Genomic DNA, 22,594 nt, shown 5'->3' on the forward strand with positions numbered 1-22,594 from the left:
TCCTTCCTTCCTTCCTTCCTTCCTTCCTTCCTTCCCTCCAACCATCCAACCACACATCCATCCATCCATCCACCATCCATTCATCTATCCTTCCTTCCTTCCATCCATCCATCCATCAACACATCCATCCATCCATCCATCCATCCATCCATCCATCCATCCACCCATCAACCCACCCACCCATCCATCCATCCATCCATCCAGTTATCCATCTATCCATCTACCCACACATCCATCCATCCACCCACCCACACATCCATCCATCCATCCTTCCATCCTTCCTTCCTTCCTTCCTTCCTTCCTTCCTTCCTTCCTTCCTTCCCTCCATCCATCCATCCATCCATCCATCCACACATCCATCCGTCCATCCATCCACCCATCAACCCACCCATCCATCCATCCATCCAGCTATCCATCTATCCATCCACCCACCCATCCACCCACACATCCATCCATCCACCCACCCACACACCCATCCATCCATCCATCCATCCACCCACCCACACATCCATCCATCCTTCCTTCCTTCCTTCCTTCCTTCCTTCCTTCCTTCCTTCCTTCCTTCCCTCCATCCATCCATCCACACATCCATCCGTCCATCCATCCACCCATCAACCCACCCATCCATCCATCCATCCAGCTATCCATCTATCCATCCACCCACCCATCCACCCACACATCCATCCATCCACCCACCCACCCACACACCCATCCATCCATCCATCCATCCATCCATCCATCCACCCATCCACCCACCCACCCATCTATCCATCCATCCATCCACTCACACATCCATCCATCCATCAATCCATCCTTCTATCTACTTACCATCTATGGCATTTCTTCTCAACTAAGAGCAATTGTGAACACCCCCCACCCCCAGGGGTACATGTGACAATATCCGCAGCCACTTCTGCTTGTGAAACCTAGAGTAGAGGGTGATGGTGGCACCTAGTAGGTATACATACCCTAAGGATGCTGCTCGGTGCCCGGGACAGGGCTCACCACAGAGAACAACCCAGTCCCCAAAAGTCACTGTGTTAATGTCGAGAAACCCCGTACGAGCTGAAGGGCTTGTATATGGAGCGTGAATTCCAAGCAGGACATGTTTCCTATAGATTTGGGTATTCCCAGTGCCCATCCTGGGACCTGACACCCAGTGAGGGCTGTCCAATAGATATACTTTCACGGTTCAATTCCCGGTCAGGGCTCGTGTCCGGGTTGTGGGCTCGATCCCCAGTGTGAGGCGTGCAGGAGGCAGCCGATGCATGATCCTCTCCCATCACTGATGTTTCCATCTCTCTCTCTCCCTCTCCCTTCCTCTCTCTGAAATCAACTCAACTATTGAAAAAGAGAAAAAAAGAAAAGAAAATATCCAGTCATCATTGCCTGGTGATTTTGAAAAGATCATTTTATTATCCAAATGTACATTGTCTAGACCTTAAAAAAAAAAAAAAAAAAAAAACGCAGTAAAACAGTCATGGAAATACGGGGTGGGCTATTTTATGTGGGTGCACATTCCCAGGGGGAAGAGAATGTGTTTCCGGATTTTTGTGTTTTGTTTTTTTTCTGAGAGTCTCTGGGTTTATTCTGTGGGGTCGTGTCTTAGCTCCCTCCTTCCTTCCTCTCTCCCCCACCCCCACTGGAGGTCTTAAGATAAACTTCATAAAGTCGGAAATCCAATACCCCCTCCTTCCCCACGGTGGGGCTCGCTGGAACTGAAACATAATCAGGGTGTTTGAATGGGAAGGAAGTTGGAGGGGGAGGGGAGGAATTTTCTTAATTGCATTTCCATGCCTGCTGCAACGTCTCCCCGAGCCTCGTAAAGACCAATAATTTATTCTTTTTTAATGAGACAGAAAAGGGTTTCATTCTCCTTCTAGCCTCATCGTCGAATTAGAAAGAAAAAAATATATATATATTTATTTATATAAAAAGTGAATTTCAGCGGGGGAAAAAAGAGTTCTTTCATATAAAAAATGGTAGCTGTATGGTAGGAACGTTGTACATTTAAAAAAAAAAATCGTTTTGCCCGGCTGGAGCGTGGCTCAGTGGTTGAACGTCGACCTATGAACCAGGAGGTCACGGTTGGATTCCCGGTCAAGGGCACATGCCCGGGTTGCGGGCTCAATCCCCAGTAGGGGGCGTGCAGGAGGCAGCTGATGCATGATTCTCTCTCATCATGGATGTTTCCATCTCTCTCTCTCTCCCTCTCCCTTCCTCTCCAAAATCAATATATTAAAAGTAAAAAACATTTTTTTTTTAATCATTCTGGCTACAAGCCCTCTTTGGGCCAAGCTGGAGTTTGGAAGTGACAGATGTCCTAAACGGAAGGATGGGTACGGATTCTAGAACATTCTATGGTAAAACGGTAGTGTGTTAACCAGGGGGAGATAACTAGGCACTGTTCCAATCTGCGGTTCATTTTCAGTGAACGCTCCTCCAGCGTCCTATAGACACACATTGAAGTTTCTGAGCGGCGATGGCCACACAGAAATCTCCATTTTCACCCAAGTCCCGTGAAAATAATGTGAGAGGAGACCACGTGTACGGTGTCCTGTAAACACGAGAAGAAGTCTTGGGAGAAGCTGTGCTCTCCCTTCTCCATCTGAATGGCTTCCTACAGCTCACGGTCACCACAACATGGACACCCAACCTTGGGGGGGGGGTCCCCGTGCCCCGAGCCAAATGGTGTTAGAACTCTAGACTCTCCACCCTGTCTCCCATGACGTTCCTGTTCCAAGGTCTTAAGCTGCTGGAAGCCAATTCCAGCATGTCAGCTGGGCTGAGTCATCGGGGAATGGCTAAACGGCTAAATGGCACTTCCCCCAAACCTGAATAGGATTGTGAACTGCCAGACAGCTCAGGGCATGTTATTGCCTCCTGTTGGCCAAATACCTGAATAGCTGTAGGCTATTCACCAATCTGACAATGCTTCTGTACCCTACCCTTTGATACCTTACCCTTTGACGTGTATATTTCCACCTTGCCTTAGGACAAATTGTGTTAATAAATAGCACGGGGTCCTGAGACAAGGGGTAGTCTCCAGTCCCTTTCGCTGAAGCTCCTCTGATCCCCAAATGCCTTTCAAAACGATCTTTCGTCTTTGGACTCCTTCTTGAATCTAGGCACCAGCCCCTTTCTCCAGATTGCTGAACCCTTCGTAAGGCTGGGACAAGAACCCTGGAGCTAAGCGATGATGGTGGGTCCCCACTCTCCCATTCCTTTTTCTTTTCTTTTCTTTTTAATATATTTTTATTGACTTTAGAGAGAGAGGAAAGGAGAAGGAGAGAGAGAGAGAAAGAAACATCAACGATGAGAGAGAACCATGGATCGGCTGCCTCCTGCACGCCCCCTCCTGGGGATGGGAGCTTGCAACCTGGGCATGTGACCTCAACTGGGGAATCGAGCCCAAGACCCCTTCTGTCCACAAGGCCCACGCCCTATCCACGGAGCCACGCCAGCTCGGGGGCCGTGTCCTGTCTCAGTAGACGTGGATGTACGTCGTCTTGGAGTCCGTGCCCAGGATGTTCTTGGCCGTGCACTTGTAGAATCCCGCGTCTCTCTGGGTCGTCTGCTGGATGGTGAGGGAGCCCTGTGGGTGCAGGAACCTGTGTCCGTAGAGGCGCGCCTGCGTCCCCGCGGTCAGGTGCGACCTGTCGGGGAGCTCCCAGGTGATCTGGGCTTTGGGGAGCCCCATGGCCATGCAGTTCAACTTCACGGTGCTGCCCGGCCGCGTGTAGATGACCGGCGTGGGCTCGCTGGTGATCCGGGGCGGGTAGGCGATGACGATGACGGGGAAGTTGACCACGGAGGCGCCGTACTCGCCGTCCGCCTTGCACACGTAGGTGCCCCTGTCAAACACGGACGCCTCCCGCACCGTGAGGGTGCCGTTGTCCCAGAGGGAAATGCGCCCTCGCGTCTGGATTCCCTGGAGAGACACTCCGTTGGGCAGCGTCCACACGAACCGCGCCGGGCGACCCGCCGGGCGTGTCCCCGGGGGGACGCAGTGCAGCTCCAAGGTCTCCCCGTTGACGATGCTCACCAGGTTGCGGTACTGCTTCTTGGCGTCGGGCTTGAGGCCCACCTTGAGGGATACCAGCCTCTCCGTGTGGCCCGCCGCGTTGCGCGCCACGCAGCGGTAGGCGCCCGCGTCCCCCGACGACAGGTCGCTGATGTGCAGCATCCCGTCGTGTTTGTGGAAGAACCTCTGGAGCCGTTGGCCGCCGGGGAGCTCCGTCCCATTGGGCAGGACCCACACCAGCGTGGGCGGCGGGGTGCCCGACGCCGAGCAGTTGAGGCTGATGGTGTGGCCAGCCATGGCCGTGATCTTCTCGTTGACGGGGTCGTGGAACCCCGGCCTCTCCAGGGCCTCCAGGACGGTGAGCTGCACCATCATCTTGGCCTCGCCGCCTTCGTTGCGCCCGATGCACGTCAGTTGGACCGAATCGCTCTTCCTCAGGCTCTTGATGTCCAGCGTGCCGTTGCGGTGGATGGTCACCCGGTTGCCGAAGTAAGGGGCGGGCAGGATCACCCCCTCGGGGAACGCCCATAGGACTTTGGGCGTGGGGACGCCCTGGGCGTGGCAGTCGATGAGCTTCCGGCTCCCCGCGGGGGCCACGGCGCGCACCGTGGCCAGGGCGTCGGGGTTCCCGTTGATGGTGGGCGCCTGGACGTGGACCTGGATCCACACCCCTTTGCGGTCCTCCCCGGCGCTGTTGCGCACGACGCACGTGTAGTTGCCGCTGTCGGAGCGCTGTGCCTTCTGGATGAGGAGGGTGCCGTCCTGGTAGATCTGGTACTTGTCGGAAGAGCTGGGGATGAGCTTGTTGGTGGGAGAGAGCCAGGTGACCTTGGGCGGGGGCTCCCCCTTGGCCTCGCAGGCCACGGTCACCACGTCGCCGTAGGGGACCTGCACCACGGAGTAGGTCTTGTTCCGGATGGCGGGGGGCGCGGTCATGACCTTGACGTGCACGGTCATCTCGTCCTTGCCCACCTGGTTCTCGGCCACGCAGGTGTAGTCCCCCTCCTCGCGGAGGCCCACCTCGTTGAAGTAGAGGGTCCCGTTGTTGAAGACCACGTAGCGCTTGGCCCGCGCCCCGCCGCCGTCGTCCGACTGCAGGAAGGAGTGGACCAGGCTCCCGTCCGGGAGGCTCCAGGAGATCTCGGGGTTCGGGAGGCCCGAGGCGACGCAGTCCACCTTGAGGTCCCCCCCGTACAGGACCCGGTGGTCGTTGGCTTCCTTCTGCTCGATCTTGGCTGGTCGCATGACCACGTTGACGCCCAGGACCACAAAGTCGTCGCCCACCTTGTTGCGGGCCACGCACAGGTAGTCGCCCGCGTCTTTGTCGGTGACCGCGTTGACCACCAGGGTGCCGTTGGCGAAGACCCGGACTCGGGGGTCCAAACTGGGGGAGAAAAAAGAAAAGAAAAAGGAATGAGGTTGACAGGACCCCAATGATGGTAGGTCTATTGGCTATCGGGCCCTGCCTGGCGTGGTTCAGTGGTTGAGTGTTGACCTACGAACCAGGTCATGGTTTCTTCTTGTTCTTGTTGTTGTTGTTGTTGTTGTTGTTGTTCTTCTTCTTCTTCTTCTTCTTCTTCTTTTTTTCCTTTTTCGATTAAGGTATTACAAACATGTGCTTATCCCCCCATTGCCCCACCACCCCCCCAATCCCGCCCTCACCCTCCCCCGCTGGTGTCTGCATCCATTGGTTAGGCTATATATGCATGCAGACAAGTCCTTTGGTTGATCTCTCCCCCTTCCCCCCACCCTCCCCTCCCTTCCCTCTGAGGTTTGAGCATCTGATCGATGCGTCTCTGTCTCTGGATCTGTTTTTGTTCATCGGTGTATGTTGTTCATGATAATCCACACATGAGTGAGATCATGGGATATTCATCTTTCTCTGACCAGCTTACTCAGTATAATGTGTGTGTGTGTGTGTGTGTGTGTGTGTGTGTGTGTGTGTGTGTGTTAATCCTCAACCAAAGGTATGGATCTTCTGAGAGAGTGGAAAAGAGAGGGAGAGACAGAGAGAAACATCGATATGAGAGAAACACATCGGTGGCTTGCCCACTGCACGCGCCCCGACCAGAACCCAGGCCAGGGAGGAGCCTGCCACCAAGAAATGTGCCACTGACCGGAATCAAACCCAGGACCCTTCAGTCTGCAGGCTAACACTCTATCCCCTGAGCCAGACCCACCAGAGCAGAGGTCATGGGTTCGATTCCCAGTCAGGGGCACATGCCCAGAGTTGTGGGCTCGATCCCCAGTGGGGGGCATGCAGGAGGCAGCCGGTCCATGATTCTCTCTCATCATGGATGTTTCGCTCTCTCTCCCCCTTCCTCTCTGAAATCAATAAGTGATATATATATATATATATATATATATATATATATATATATATATATATATTTTAATGTGAAATGAGGTCTAAGCTATCAGTCCTGTTAGTGTGTGTATGTGCCCATCAAGCATTTGCCTGGAGGCCAGTGCCGATTTTATTTTAATGATAAATGCTACCATCGTAGAGAGAATGAATGTGAGTTACCCTCATAAACAGGTGAAGTTCTCCCTGGGGAGAAAAATGCTTTAGACACTGTTTTTACTCGTTTTAAATATATTTTTATTGGTTCCAGAGAGGAAGAGAGGAGAGAGAGAGAGAACCATCCATGATAAGAATCATGGATCGGCTGCCTCCTGCACGCCCCCTACTGGGGATGGAGCCCGCAACCCAGGCATGTGCCCTTGACCGGGAATCGAACCCGGGACCCTTCAATCCACAGGCTGACACTCTATCCACTGAGCCACACCAGCTAGGGCGAGAGTTCAGTTCTTTTTGATTAAAATGTAAAAAAAAAAATAAAAAATAAATAAAAGAAAAGAAAATCAAGATTCCTGGCCCCGATTGTAATCAGAATGAAATGCACTCCTGAGCGTTCCAATATCTGCGTGTTTAAACGTTTCCCGAGTGTGCCCCGAGCCAGATGCCACTCACTCCCAAAACACACGTGGGTTGTTTAATGAACCCCGAACGAGGAAGATTAATAGTCAGCTGTCATCATCGATGATTTACAGGGAGAGATACGGGTAGAACGGCTCCAGGGTGGCATTCTTTCAAACTCCCTGATGCCTCAGGCGTACCAACACCACCTCCACACACAGCCCCACAGCCCTGGCCGGTATGGCAAAGTGGATAGAGCGCGGGCCTGCGGACGGAAGGGTCCCGGGTTCGATTCCGATCAAGGGCACGTGCCTGGGTTGTGGGCTCCATCCCCAGTAGGGGGCGTGCAGGAGGCAGCCGATCCATGATTCTCTCTCATTGTGGATGTTTCTCTCTCTCCCTTCTCTCTAGGAAATCAATAAAAATAATTATTTTAAAAAATATATCATACAGTTAAAACTATAAATTATTTAAACTAAAAGCATTGGCCCTGGCCAGTGTGTTTTAGTGGTTACAGGGGTTATCAGAGGTCCAGGGTGTTTGATTCTGATCAAGGGCAATGTATCTGGGTTGCAGGCTCCATGCGGGAACCCTGGTCAGGCCATGCGGGAGGCAACCAATCGATGTTTCTCTCTCTCACCCCCTTCTCCCTCCTCTCCACTCTCTAAAAAATCAATGGGAAAAATTACCTTGCGTTAACACACACACACACACACACACACACACACACACACACGAGAGTGAGAACCTCTGTGGGGCTGGTCAAACAGGCACTCTAGCTTATAAAGACCAGATAGTGTTGTGTGAAAAACTCATGTCCCCACAGAACCAGGGGAAACGTGGAGCAAGACCTGTGCGCCTTCATCCGGCCCAAGGAAACCCCAAGAAGACCGGTCCCGGGTGGGACGGTCTCCATCCGCGAAAGGAGAGGCGGGCGCAGGAGCGCAATGGGGGATGGATGGATGGATGGATGGATGGATGGATGGATGGCGCGCATGAGCGCAATGGTGGATGGATGGATGGATGGCTCACAGGAGCGCAATGGTAGATGGATGGATGGCTCACAGGAGCGCAATGGGGGATGGATGGATGGATGGATGGATGGATGGATGAATGGCTCACAGGAGCGCAATGGTAGATGGATGGATGGATGGATGGATGGCTCACAGGAGCGCAATGGTAGATGGATGGATGGCTCACAGGAGCGCAATGGGGGATGGATGGATGGATGGATGGATGGATGAATGGCTCACAGGAGCGCAATGGGGGATGGATGGATGGATGGATGGATGGATGGATGGATGGATGGATGAATGGCTCACAGGAGTGCAATGGTAGATAGATGGATGGATGGATGGCTCACAGGAGCGCAATGGTAGAAGGATGGATGGATGGATGGCTCACAGGAGCACAATGGGGGATGGATGGATGGCTCACAGGAGCGCAATGGGGGATGGATGGATGGATGGATGGATGGCTGGCTGGCTGGCTCATAGGAGCGCAATGGTGGATGGGTGAATGGCGCGCCAGGATCCAGGGGCGCACGTACCTGAAGAAGGTGTCGATCATCTGCTTGGAGGGCAGCCTCCACAGGATGCGCGGCCAGGGGTCCCCCGAGGCGCTGCAGTCCAGCCGGAGGATCCCCCCGTAGTGCACGTCGGTCCTTTGCGGGGAGGTGCCCGTGATGCGCGCGTTGGCCGCCGCCGCCCCCGCCCCCGCCGCGCGCCTCACCATCAGCGTCACCGCCCTGCGCGCCGAGCCCACCAGGTTGGCGGCCACGCACTCGTAGCGCCCGCTGTCCTTGGGCGCCAGGTGGCGGATGTAGAGGGTCCCGTTGGGGAAGACGAACAGGTTCCCGCGGAGGAACTGCGAGGGGCGGACGTGGGTGCCGTCGGGGAGCGCCCAGCGCACGGTGGGCGCGGGCGCGGCCTTGGCGCTGCAGTGGATGTGGATGCTGAGCCCCGGGGGCAGGGAGATGTTCTCCCACTTGTCCTGCTGGATCACGGGGGGCAGGGCGGCCACGTGCAGGCGGATGGCGAGGCTGTCCGCGCCCGCCGCGTTGCTGGCCACGCACTGGTACACGCCCCGGTCGGCGAAGGACGCGTCCCGGATGGAGAGGGTGCGGTTGGGGTGCAGGGTGACCCGGCCCTGCGCGGGGGACGCGGCGTGCCACACCGTGCGGTCCGGGAAGATCCAGGAGATCTGGGGCGCGGGGGTGCCCTGGGCCAGGCACTCCATGGCGATGGTGTCCCCCAGAGAGACCGTGACGTCCTGGTACTGGGAGGCGAGGATCTGGGGCTGCTGGACCGCGACGGAGAGCAGGACGGCCCGCCGGTCCACGCCGTGCAGGTTCTGGGCGGTGCACAGGTACTGGCCCCGGTCCTGGACCTGCACCCGGTGGATGACGAAGGTGCCGTTCTTGAGGACCTGGAAGCGCTGGACGCGGGTGTTGGGGGTCAGGAGGGCGCCTGGAAGGCAAAGGCCAGGGGGTTGTGAGACGCCAGGGAAACGCCCCCCTTTTTAGAAAAAAATTTTTTAATTTTTATTGATATCCAAGAGGAAGGAAGAGGGAGAGAGAGAAACATCCATGAGGAGAGAGAATCATGGATTAGCTGCCTCCTGCACGCCTCCTACTGGGGATGGAGCCCACAACCCGGGCAGGTGCCCTTGACCAGAATCGAACCCAGGACCCTTCAGTCCGCAGGCTGATGTTCTATCCATGGAGCCACACCAGCTAGAGCTTTGTTTTTCTTTTTCTTTTTTATTAAATATATACTGAGTGGCCAGATGATGATGATCTCTGAACGCATAACCATCTGGCCACTCGGTGTCGATCCTATAGAATAAAAGGCTAATATGCAAATGGTCCCCTCGACCGGGAGTTCGACTGCAGGCAGGCCGGCCAACCTTGATATATATATATATATATATATATATATATATATATATATATATATATATATATATATATACTGACTGGCCAGATGATGATGATCTCTGAACGCATAATCATCTGGCCGCTCTGTGTCTGTCCTATAGAATAAAAGGCTAATATGCAAATGGTCCCCTCGACTGGGAGTTCGACCAGCAGGCAGGCCGGCCAACCGCCCACGTCCCCTCCCCCTGGCCAGGCTGGCCGGACCCCACCCATGCACGAATTCATGCACCAGGCCTCATATATATATATATATATATATATATATATATATATATATATACACACACACACACACACACACACACACACGGAGTGGCCAGATGATGATGATCTCTGAACATATAATAATCTGGCCACTCATTGTATTTGCATTATTACAAGTAATATGCCTTGACCGGGAATCGAACCCTGACCTCTTGATTCATGGGTCGATGCTCAACCACAGAGCCACAACCGGTCAGATTTTTTTTTAAATATATTTTTCTTGATTTGAGAGAGGAAGAGGAGAGAGAGAGAGAGAGAGAGACATCCATGATGAGAGAGAATCATGGATCGGCTGCCTCCTGCACGCCCCCTTCTGGGGATCGAGCCCGCAACCCGGGCATGTGCCCTTGACCGGGAATCGAACCCTGACCTCCTGGTTCCTAGGTCGATGCTCAAAACACGCAGCCACGCCGGCCGGGCGGACCCAGCACCGTCTAAAAGGGATTCCAGACACGCCCACTTTTTCACCCAAGAAAGTAGCCGATTCCTCTAAGCTCCCATACATGGCCCGAGACTTGTTTCACAGTCATCGAGGATGACTGTGCGAGTATGTGTCACGTGTGTGTGCGTGTGCGTGTGCAAAATACACATCCAAGAGTACGATATAAATATAACACTGCCACAGCAGAAAGGAAATTAAAACAACCATGAGGTACCGCCTCACACCTGTCCGAATGGCTACCATCCCCAAATCAGCTAACAGCAAGGGCTGGCGAGGACGTGGAGAAAAAGGAACCCTCGCGCACGGCTGGTGGGAATGCGGACGGGGGCAGCCGCTGTGGGGAACAGTATGGAGTTTCCTCAAAAAAAAAAAAAAAAAAAAACTGAAAATGGAACTCCCATTGGACCCAGGGACCCCACTCCTAGGAATACATCCCAAGAAACCAGAAACACCCATCAGAAAGGACATATGCACCCCTATGTCCATAGCAGCACCGTTCACCATAGCTGAGATCTGGACACAGCCTGAGTGTCCACAAGAGCCGGGCCTGTGGCTCCCTGGCTGTGTGTCCCTCTCTCTTGCACTTTCCCTAAAAATACATTTAGCCCGGCGGGCGTGGCTCAGGGGTTGAGCGTCGACCTAGGAACCAGGAGGTCAGGGTTCGATTCCCGGCCAAGGGCACATGCCCGGGTGGCGGGCTCCATCCCCAGTGGGGGGCGTGCAGGAGGCAGTCGATCCACGATTCTCTCTCCTCATGGATGTTTCTCTCTCTCTCTTCCTCTCTGAAATCAATAAAAATATTCTTAAAGCCCTGACCGGTGTGGCTCAGTGGATAGAGCGTCGGCCTGCGGACTGAAGGGTCCCGGGTTCGATTCCCGGTCAAGGGCATGGACCTTGGTTGTGGGCACATCCCCAGGTGGGGGTGTGCAGGAGGCAGCTGATGGACGTTTCTCTCTCATCGATGTTTCTAACTCTCTATCCCTCTCTCTTCCTCTCTGTAAAAAAATCAATAAAATATCTTTAAAAAATAAAATAAATTAATATACATATATTCTTAAAAATTGAGTAGAGAAAAAATAGAAAAAATTAGCAAGGAAAGGGAGAGGGAAATTAGATCTACGAACAAAACAGCAGAGACTAGGATAATAAAATCACTGGTGTGTCCGTCTCTCTCTCTCTCTCTCACTCCCTCTCCCTTCCTTTTAGAATGAAAAGCCCACAGCGTCTCCATTTGCTACTCCCAGCAAACATTCCTCAGGAAAGAAAAAAAAAATCATCATGAAATGTTCAACATCAAATGCTGAGCTGATCAAAGAAGTCAACCTAGGAACCAGGAGGTCACGGGTTCGATTCCTGGTCAAGGGCACAGGCCTGGGTTGTGGGCTCGATCCCCAGTAGGGGGCGTGCAGGAGGCGGCCGATCCATGATTCTCTCTCATCATGGATGTTTCTCTCTTTCTCCCTCTCCCTTCCTCTCTCTGAAATCAATAAAATATATATATTTTTAAAAAAGAGCCCTAGCTGGTGTGGCTCAGTGGATAGAGCGTCGGCCTGCGGACTGAAGGGTCCCGGGTTCGATTCCGGTCAAGGGCACATGCCCGGGTTGTGGGCTCCATCCCCAGTAGGGGGTGTGCAGGAGGCAGCCGGTCCGTGATTCTCTCTCATCATTGTTGTTTCTCTCTCTCTCTCTCTCTCTCTCTCTCTCTCTCTCTCTCTCTCTCTCTGCCGTCCTCTCTGAAATCAATCAATGTATCTATATATATAAAAGGCTAAGCGACTGTCCGACCGTCTGACCATCCGACCGGTCGCTATGACGCGCACTGACCACCAGGGGGCAGACGCTCAGCACAGGAGCTGCCGAGCTGCGGTGATATACCAGCTGTGGTTCTCGGGGGACGCACCCCGGAACCAGAGAGGAGGGAGCCCGATCCCGGGGTGCGTCCCCCGAGAACCGCCCTCTCGCAATCTGGGACCCCTCGGGGGACGTCGGAGAGTCGGTCTTGGCCCGATCCCCGCAGGCCTGGCCGAGGGACCCCACTGGTACACGAATCCGTGCACCAGGCCTCTAGGAAAAATTTTTGTTTAAAAAATGCAGACGTTGCCCTGACCGGTGTGGCTCAGTGGATAGAGCGTCGGCCTGCGGACGGAAGGGTCCCGGGTTCGATTCCCGGCCAAGGGCATGTACCTTGGTTGCGGGCACATCCCCAGTGGGGGGCGTGCAGGAGGCAGCTGATGGATGTTTGTCTCTCATCGATGTTTCTGGCTCTCTCTCCCTCTCCCTTCCTCTCTGTAAAAAAATCAATAAAATATATATATTTTTTAAAATGCAGACGCTTCGACGCCGTACCTGTCGAGACCTTGGTCCAGGTAATAAAAGGCTTTGGCTTCCCCGTGGCCTCGCACGGGATCACGGCGTCCGTGTCGGCCGTGACGGTCACGGTCTGGGGCGATTTGGTGATAATCTGCGGCGCCTCTCCGAGGGTCCAGTACTTAGACGCCGGGGGCCCTCCCGCCGCCGAGGAGAGCCTGGAGCCGCTCGGATGGAAGCTTCCGGAAGGCGGCCCGGGGGATGTCACGAAGGGGACGGCGGCGTTCCGCGTGGGGTAGGCCACAGGGATGTTCTGGATGTGGGTGGAGGCGGGGGACACGGTCCTGGGCCGGGGCAGCGACGGAGGGGCGGGCGGGCCGAAGTCCACGTGGGTGATGGTCTGAGTCCGGATCCGATTGTCGGCGCCCGGGTTGACGGCACGCTCTCTGGTCCCTGGGGCGGGAGAGGTCGGGGTCTGGGTCTTCGGGGTCACGCCCAACTGGGGGAAAGAGAAGGTCCTGTTGAAAGAGAAGAACGGGAATCTTCCGTGGGAGGAAGGAGGAGCTCGTGCATCGGGGATGCTGTTGAACCCAAACACCTTGGAGTGGCCGTGGGCTGGGTCCGCGCTGCGGTTCGGGAACCTGTGAGGCCTGGACGTCATACGCCACGGGTCCACGGTGGTCGGGCTGGAGAAGGTCGGCATTGTCGAGGGCTTGTGGTTCCACAAAACCCTCCAGGGGTTCGCCGTGATCCCCGGCTTGTTGGTCCCGTGACGAGGAGGCTGGACCGTCACGGGGTACCTGAAGGGGGTCCGGGTGGTCCATTGGGGCGGCCTCATCGTCCCTCTGGGCGGGACGGGTTGGCCGGGGCCTCTGGCCGGTGGATGGAGAGCTTGAACTCTGCCGTCCGGATGGTGGTGACCATCGGGGCCGCGTAGAAGGTTGTGTCTCGTCCTCTCGTCCGAGACTTCCTTCCCGGACTCCTCCTTCGGCGTGACGTGGAACTCATCCGTCTTGGGAGACGGGGTGGATAACTCGTTTCCTCGCCACCACGTTGGCTGCGTCTCCTCCTCCTCCTCCTCCTCCTCCTCCTTCTTGGTGGGGGCCTCCACGGAATTGGACGAGATGTGGTCCTTGGGATCCGTGGACATTGGAGGTGGCCGGCTTGATGGGAGGTGGGCGGGCTCCGTGGCGGTTGGTGACAGAGGCTGGAGACGGGTGGGTGGGAATGGGGTGGCTGACTCCTCCACGGGGGCCGGCGTGAGAACGTGAGGATCCCGACCACGGGTGGTGGATCCGGCCCGACGTGAAGACGCGTCCTCACCCGTGCTCCACGTAGAGGTAGCAACAACGTCGTCTCGTGTAGAGAGCGCCACGGACGGGGGGACCTCAGAGGGGAGATCCGGGTGCCCCGGCTCTTGGGAAACGGATGACGAGTGCGTTCGGGTCTCCAAAGAGGGGGTCACGGGGGTGTCCGTCTGCAGACCCCCAGGCTGGGCCGTCCTGGGGGGGACCCAGAATTCCATTCCTGGAAAGCTAGACGGACGGGGTTCGTTCTTCACGTCTCGCGCGGTGGACACCTCGAAGCCAGACGGCGGCGTGACGTGGATGACGGACTCATGGATGTTGGAGACGTTCGAAGTCTCCGTTTCTTTCTCCTCGGACACGGGCGTGTACGTGGCCGGCGTCGTCTCTTGGGGTGCACCACGAGATACATGCATGTGGGGGGTGGTGGTCTTATATGCTGCCGCTCTCGTGGTCTCACGGGGACCCCCGATTCTCTGGGAGACGGTTGTGGTTGTAGACACAAGGGCCGTTTCCGGACGGCGAGTGGTGGCATCCATAGGCGTCTTTTCCGAAGAAGGACTGGGCCTGGTCGCCGACGCCGGGGAGCCCGCCGTCGAGGGGCCGTACCGGTGTTTGTTCGGCCTCCTGCCGTGCTTCCTCCGTGGGGTCCCCTTGGTCACGGGCTCCACAGGTTTCTCCATGTCCCCCGGTTTGGGGGTCCCCACCGTCCGCTCCCCCCAGGAGGTCGGCACCAGCCAACGACCCCCTCGCTCGGGGGTCACGGCTTCGGGGTCCTGAGTGGGTCCGGCCAAGAAGGTCCCCGTGGGGGCGAACGCCGTGGGTTTACGCGTCGGTTTGTGGCGCTGTCGGAATCGGTGCGGCCGTAACCTCCTCCTCCCGTGGGGCCTTTTACGGGAAGGGGCGACGGCGATGGTGGTGGGCGCGGACGTTAAGGTGGCCATTGGCGTGGACGCCACTGTATCTACTTCGACGGGGTCCTTGTCAGCGAGAGAACCAAGCGACGTGGTGGGTTCCACGGATTCAACGCCCTGAGGCTTCCTCTCGGATCCTCGGGAGCTCGTGGGCACTCCCTCCGGCGTGACTCCTTCCGGAAGCTTCCGAGAGTCCTCCTCCGTGCCCTTTCTGACCCAGGGGATGCCTTGAGTGCTTAAGCCATCGTCCAGGAGGTGGGGGGCACCTGGTCCTCCCTCTCCGTGTCCTGGTGTTGGGAGCTCGCCGGGCGGCTCCGATGTCCTGGAGTCCACCACGGACAAGGCGGGCGACGGAGTGACACGTCGGGACACCGGTTCTTCCATCGCATCCTCGTCCGACGGTGAACGAGTCTCCCATTCGGGGGCCGCGGACAGCACAGGGTCCGATGCGTCCGAGGAGGCAGCCGCCGAGGGAGACTCATTCTCAGGGGATGTCGGCTCGGGCACGGGCCCAACATCTCCCGCCGTTGACGACCAGTCCTCCGTGGCGATGGTAGGGCCGACGTCTCGGGTAGACCAGTCGTCTGTGGGGACGGGATCGCCGGCCGACTCCTCGTCGGTCGGGTCCGGGATCGGTGGCGTTGAGGACTCGTCAGGCACTGAAGTCCACTGGGCGTCAACGCCCATCTGAGGCAGACCCTGGGTCTTTTCAGAAAACGCATCGTCGTCGTCGTCGTCGTCATCGACGGATTCTTGCAGATCAGAGCTGGCGGCTCTGTCTTCGGCCGTAAGGACGCCAGCCTGGCCTCGGTCTGGGCCCCTGATGGCGGGAGCCGGACTGTTCACGGGCTCCTCCTCGCCCAATAACAGAGCGTCTGCCGAGGAGGAGAACTCCTCGGGACTGGCTGTCCTCTGAGCCACCACCGGGGACACCGAGGGAGGAGACGCGACAGGACGGGCGGGCGTGACGTCGGCGCTCTGGGCGGGCGCCGTGGCGGTCTCCGCGGCGGCCTCGGGCCCCTCCGTCCCCCTGGGGAGGTTCCTCCCGCGGACCCGGGCGAGGATATTGGCCCAGTGGTCCGGGTTGATCTGCTTGCTGGCCACGTGGACCCTCCGTCTCGACTCGAAGACCCTGCGGCCCTCGGCGACGTTGGTCTCCGGTTCTTTCTCGGTGTGCTTCCAGGGTTTCAGCTTCCTTCTCCCCTTCTTGGTCTTGGGGTCCTCCTGGGTGTGGAGGAACACCTTCTGGTCCTTGGGGTGCAGGACCCTCCTCGACGACGGGGTGTCCTCCGGGCCGACGCCTGAGCCCCCTTCGTCCTCGACGACGTCGCCTCTGGGCCGGGAGAGGGACCTCCCGCCGGGGCGTCGGCCCCTCTTGGATGCTCTGCCCCCCGATCCTTTCCGACTCACAGTGACCCCCACCGTGAGCTGGTCGGCCCCTTGCTGGTTGACGGCGACGCAGCGGTAGTAGCCTCCGTCGCCGACCTGGACCTCGGGGATGGACAGCGTCCCGTCGGGCAGGACAAAGGCGCGGGACGTGTTGGCCGCCTCGTGGACGATCCTCTGGTTGGGAAGGATCCAGCTGAGCTGAGCCTCGGGGACGGCGAGCGCCCGGCAAGGCAGCGTCAGCGGGTCGCCCGGGTTCTTCGCAACGGTGGTCGCCGCCACCGCGTGCCCGTCCGTGGGCTGCGCGGTCCGCGGCTGCACGAGGACCCGGTACGCCAGGCGGTCCGTCTCGTCCGGCACCCGGGCCACGCACTGGTAGACGCCCGCGTCGGCCCGCTCCGTCGACCCGATCCTCAGCCCGCCGCCGGTCAGGATGGAGAACTTGCCGGCCGGGTCCGGGGCGGACGCCGTCACCACCGAGCCGTCGGGAAGCACCCAGGCGATGGACGGGCTCTCGGACGCCTTGACGTTGCAGCCGAGCTGGCACGGGGAGCCTTCCAGGACCATCTGGGCTCTCGGCACGTCCGGTCCCGGCTCGATCATGACCCAGCTCCGGCCGCGAGACCGCCCCGCGTCTTCGCCCGACGACGTCGTCGTGGTCCAGGAAAACCGCGACCGGTAGGACAGGAGGACCGTCTTGGACGTGCTCTGGCGGCGGTTGAGCTGCAGATGGATGGTCGGCTGCAGGACCCACGCGGGGCGGGCCAGGACGCGGGCCCGGACGCCCGTGTAGTAGAGAGCGTCGGCGTCGTCGGCGTCCTGCCTGTACGGGCGGGCGGCGCCTCCGGGGTCGTGGCCGTCGGGGGGCTCCCCGTGCAGCGTCACGGGGACCTCGCTGTAGTAGGCGATGAGCTTCCACAGCTTCTCGTAGTTCTCCCGCGTCATCGGGCACGCCAGGTCCAGGGCCACCGTGGCGTTGACCTCGATCTCCTGGGACTCGGTCTGGTTCAGCCGCACGGAGTCCAGGCCCGTCGGCCTCTTGATCTCGCACGCCAGGCTCGCCGTGTTCCCGTGTTCGTCCGTCATGTTCAAGGCGATGGTCCACGGCGGGGACGGCAGGTCCGGGAGGGGGGGCGGGCGGTCGCCGTCCTCGTCTTCGTCCTGTTCTTCCTCGAGGCCGCCGACCGTCGTGTTGGGCCTCAGGGGGGACTCGATGGACGGTTTGGCGCACGGGATGTCCTGGAGGGCGTGGATCTCGCGTCCGCGCAGGGCTCTGGGGCTGGAACACGCCGCGCAGAGCTGGCCGCCCTCGTAGGCTTTGTCCTTCTTGCACTTGAGGACGCCTGCGACGGGGAAGCAGAGAGACGGGGTGTGAGCGAGGGGAGCAGGGACGGGGGGGGGGGGGGGGGCCGACCCGGGGACCCGGGGACACGGGGCAAAGGGGCTCGGTTGGCGGCCGTCCCACCGGGCGTGCGTCTCCGTCATGACCTGACCCCTCACGCCCTTCACGCCCCTCGGCTCTGTGTCTTCCTGTCTGACTGCAAATCCGTTGAGCACGGTGTGTGCTCAGATGTGTTTGTTAAACCTATGACACGGAGCGGCCAGATGAGGATGATCTCTGAACACATAATCATCTGGCCGCTCCGTGTACATCCTATAGAATAAAATTAACTCATTGCCACCATTTCTATCTCTGAAAACAATAAACAATATATATTACTCTGTCTCCGTCTCCCTTCCTCTCTGAAATCAATAAAAATATATTTTATATTAAAATGTACACGGAGCGGCCCGATGAGGATGATCTCTGAACGCATAACCATCTGGCCGCTCCGTGTAGATCCTATAGAATAAAAGGCTAATAGGCAAATGGTCCCCTCGACCGGGAGTTCGACCAGCAGGCAGGCCGGCCAACCGCCCATGTCCCCTCCCCCTGGCCAGGCTGGCCGGACCCCACCCATGCACGGATTCATGCACCGGGCCTCTAATATATATATATATATACACACACACGCACACACTGAGTGGCCAGATGATTATGCGTTCAGAGATCATCATCATCTGGCCACTCAGTGCGTGTTTTTGAAAGTAGAATAAAGAAATGAAGGAAGAAGAGAGAATAAGGAAGAAAGAAAGAAAGAAAGAAAGAAAGAAAGAAAGAGAAAGAAAGAAAGAAAGAAAGAAAGAAAGAAAGAAAGAAAGAAAGAAAGACGGAAGGAAGGAAGGAAGGAAGGAAGGAAGGAAGGAAGGAAGGAAGGAAGAAGAAAGACAGGAAGGAAGGAAGGAAGAAGAAAGAAAGAAAGAAGAAAGACAGGAAGGAAGGAAGGAAGGAAGAAGAAAGAAAGAAAGAAAGAAAGAAGAAAGACAGGAAGGAAGGAAGGAAGGAAGAAGAAAGAAAGAAAGAAAGAAGAAAGACAGGAAGGAAGGAAGGAAGGAATAAGAAATAAATAAATCAAGAGAAGGCGCATGGCAGGCGAGAGAAGATGCCCCCTCCATCCCTTCTCCCCCCCCCCCCGCCCCCCGCCTGAGCCAGGGCAGGCCTGTGCCCCGGGGTGACTGACGGACAGACAGACAGACCCCGGGGCCCGCCTTCCCGCCTCACCGGGGGCCCGGGCCGCCCAGGCCGGCAGCCAGCGCAGGTCGCAGTCGCAGGCCCAGGGGTTGCCGTGCAGGAACAGGTTGTCCAGCAGCGGCATGCCCCGCAGCATCCCCTCGGACAGCCGCCGCAGCCGGTTCTCGGCCAGGTACAGGTGCCGCACGGTGGACAGCGGGAAGTGGTCCAGGAAGGTGACGGTGGCGAAGGAGCCGGGGTGCAGCTGCCGCAGCCGGTTGCCCTCCAGGTGCACCAGCCGCAGGGACGTGAGGCCGCGGAAGGCGTGCGGGTGCAGGAACTCGAGCTGGTTGTGGTCGAGGTGCAGCCGCACGAGGCTCCGGAGGCCGCGCAGGGTGAGCGCCGTCAGGACGCGCAGCTTGTTGTAGCTGAACTTGAAGACCTGCGGGGGGCGGAGGGGGGGGGGAGACGGGGGAGACGGGGAGACGGGTGGGAAATGCCGCTGAGGATGCCGAAAACCGGCCGGCCGGCGTGGCTCAGCGGTTGAGCATCGACCTGTGAACCAGGAGGTCAGGGTTCGATTCCCAGTCAAGGGCACAGGCCCGGGTTGCGGGCTCGATGACCAACCAGTAGGGGGCGTGCAGGAGGCAGCCGATCCGTGATTCTCTGTCCTCATGGATGGGTCTCTTTCTCTCTCCCTTCCTATCTGACATCAATAAAAATGTGTTTTTAAAAAAAAGATAAGAAATTATCATCTATAGCCCGGTTGGTGTGGCTCAGTGGTTGAGCGTCGACCTGTGAACCAGGAGGTCAGGGTTCGATTCCCGGTCAAGGGCACAGGCCAGGGTTGCAGGCTCGACCCCCAACCAGTAGGGGGCGTGCAGGAGGCAGCCGAACCGTGATTCTCTGTCCTCATGGATGGGTCTCTTTCTCTCTCTCTCTTCCTCTCTGACGTCAATAAAAATATGTTTAAAAAAAAAAAGAAAAGAAATGATCATTTATAGCCCGGCTGGTGTGGCTCAGTGGTTGAGCGTCGACCTGTGAACCAAGAGGTCAGGGTTCGATTCCCGGTCAAGGGCACATGCCCGGGTTGCGGGCTCCATCCCCAACCAGTAGGGGGCGTGCAGGAGGCAGCTGGTCCATGATTCTCTCGCATCATGGATGTTTCTCTCCCTCTCCCTTCCTATCTGACATCAATAAAAATGTGTTTTTAAAAAAAGAAAATAAATTATCTTCTATAGCCCGGTTGGTGTGGCTCAGGGGTTGAGCGTCGACCTGTGAACCAGGAGGTCAGGGTTCGATTCCCGGTCAAGGGCACAGGCCCGGGTTGTGGGCTCGATCCCCAGGGAGCATGCAGGAGGCAGCTGATGGATATATCTAACTCTCTATCTCCCTTTCTTCCTCTTTGTGAAATCAGTACAAACATGTATATACATAAAAGTCCAACCGGTCGCTATGACGCGCACTGACCACCAGGGGGCAGACGCTCAACACAGGAGCTGCCGAGCCGCGGTGACGTGGCAGCTGTGGTTCTCGGGGAACGCACCCCGGAACCAGAGAGGAGGGAGCCTGATTCTGGGGTGCGTCCCCCGAGAACTGCCTCTCGCAATCCGGGACCCCTCGGCGGATGTCGGAGAGCCGGTTTCGGCCTGATCCCCGCAGGCCAGGCCGAGGGACCCCACCGTGCACCAGGCCTCTAGTTAAATAAAATAAAATAATAAAATAATAAAATAAAATAAAATAAAATAAAATAAAATAAAATAAATAAAAAAATAAAAATAAATAAATAAAACAATAAAATAATAAATAAAATAAATAAAAAATAAAACAAAATAAATTAAATAATAAATAAAATAATAACAAAATAAAATAAAATAATAAAATAAATAAAATGAATAAAATAATAAATAAAATAAAATTAATAAAATAAAAAAATAAAACAAAATAAATAAAATAAAATAATAAATAAAATGAACAAAATAAAATAATGAAATGAATAAAATGAATAAAATAAAATAATAAAATGAATAAAATAAGTAAAATAAAAAATAAATGAAATAAAATAAAAAATAAAACAAAATAAATAAAATAAAATAAAATGAACAAAATAAATAAAATGAAAAATAAATAAAATAAAATAAAAAATAAAACAAAATAAATAAAATAATTAATAAAATAATAAAATAAAATAAAATGAACAAAATAAATAAAATAAAAAATAAATAAAATAAAATAAAAAATAAAACAAAATAAATAAAATAATTAATAATAAAATAAAATAAAATGCATAATAAAATAAAATAAATAAAATGAATAAAATAAAATAATGAAATAAATAAAATGAATAAAATAAAATAAGTAAAATGAATAAAATAAGTAAAATAAAAAATAAATGAAATAAAATAAAAAATAAAACAAAATAAATAAAATAAAATAAAATGAACAAAATAAATAAAATGAAAAATAAATAAAATAAAATAAAAAATAAAACAAAATAAATAAAATAATTAATAAAATAATAAAATAAAATAAAATGAACAAAATAAATAAAATAAAAAATAAATGAAATAAAAAATAAAACAAAATAAATAAAATAATTAATAATAAAATAAAATGCATAATAAAATGAATAAAATAAATAAAATAATAAATAAAATAAAATAATAAAATAAGATAAAATAATAAATAAAATAAAATAATGAAATAAAATAAAATAATAAAATAAGATAAAATAATAAATAAAATAAAATAATGGAATAAAATAAAATAAAATAATAAAGTAACAAAATAAATGCGGGCGTTACCTGGAGCGAGCTGAGGTCTCGCAGCGCCCCGTCCGGGATACTGGGGATGTTGTTGCCGTGGACCATGAGTAGCTCCAGCCGGGTCAGGCCCGCGAACGAGGTTCCGGACACAGCCTGGATGCTGTTAAACCTGAGGCGCAGACACGCGGCGTGAGGCGCAGCGAGCGTGTCCGCCCACATGGAAGAGACTCCCCACACGTAAACAGGAAGAAGCGGAACAAAAACTGTTTTTTTGTTTTTTTTTGCGTGTGCGTTAACATTCTGTGGCGGCTGAGTCTGAGCGTCCTGTGGTTGTTATTAAATATGTTGTTGTTTACAAAAAAAAAGACATTTTTATTGATTTCAGAGAGAGGAAGGGCGAGGGAGAGAGAGAGAAACATCCCTCTCTCTTCCTCTCTGAAACCAATAAAAAAAAATACAAATTTTTTACATTTTATTTATTTTATATATTTTATTTTATTTTTTAATCCTCCCCGGAGGATATTTTCCCATTGATTTTCAGGGAAAGAGTGGAAGAGAGAGACAGAGACAGACAGAAACATCGATGGGAGAGAGAGTCCCATCGATGGGCTGCCTCCTGCACACGCCCCAACCAGGGCCCGGGCCGGGGAGGAGCCTGCAACCGGGGTACGTGCCCTGGACCGGGGGCCTTTGGTTCTGTAAGCCGGCTGCTCTAGCCCCTGAACCAACCAGGGAGGGCAATAAAATATATGCAAAGAAGAAGAAAACAGAAGCACCTC

General features: G+C 54.6%; 1 protein-coding gene across 1 annotated transcript in view; it reads right to left on the bottom strand.

The window, feature by feature from the left end:
• Positions 1-1,385: 1,385 nt before the first annotated feature.
• The window catches only part of MXRA5 (matrix remodeling associated 5), a 31,946-nt gene continuing 10,737 nt past the window's right edge, over positions 1,386-22,594 (bottom strand). The window contains exons 3-7 of the mRNA XM_079766207.1: positions 21,855-21,984; positions 19,102-19,492; positions 12,935-17,842; positions 8,494-9,412; positions 1,386-5,408 (exon numbers count right to left, since the gene is read on the bottom strand). Coding sequence (XP_079622333.1) covers positions 3,485-5,408; positions 8,494-9,412; positions 12,935-17,842; positions 19,102-19,492; positions 21,855-21,984 — 8,272 coding nt within the window. The 3' untranslated portion in view covers positions 1,386-3,484. The remainder of the gene's footprint in view (positions 5,409-8,493; positions 9,413-12,934; positions 17,843-19,101; positions 19,493-21,854; positions 21,985-22,594) is intronic.

This window comes from Cnephaeus nilssonii (assembly GCF_951640355.1).
Source record: "Cnephaeus nilssonii genome assembly, chromosome: Y".
NCBI classification, from domain to species: Eukaryota; Metazoa; Chordata; class Mammalia; order Chiroptera; family Vespertilionidae; genus Cnephaeus; species Cnephaeus nilssonii.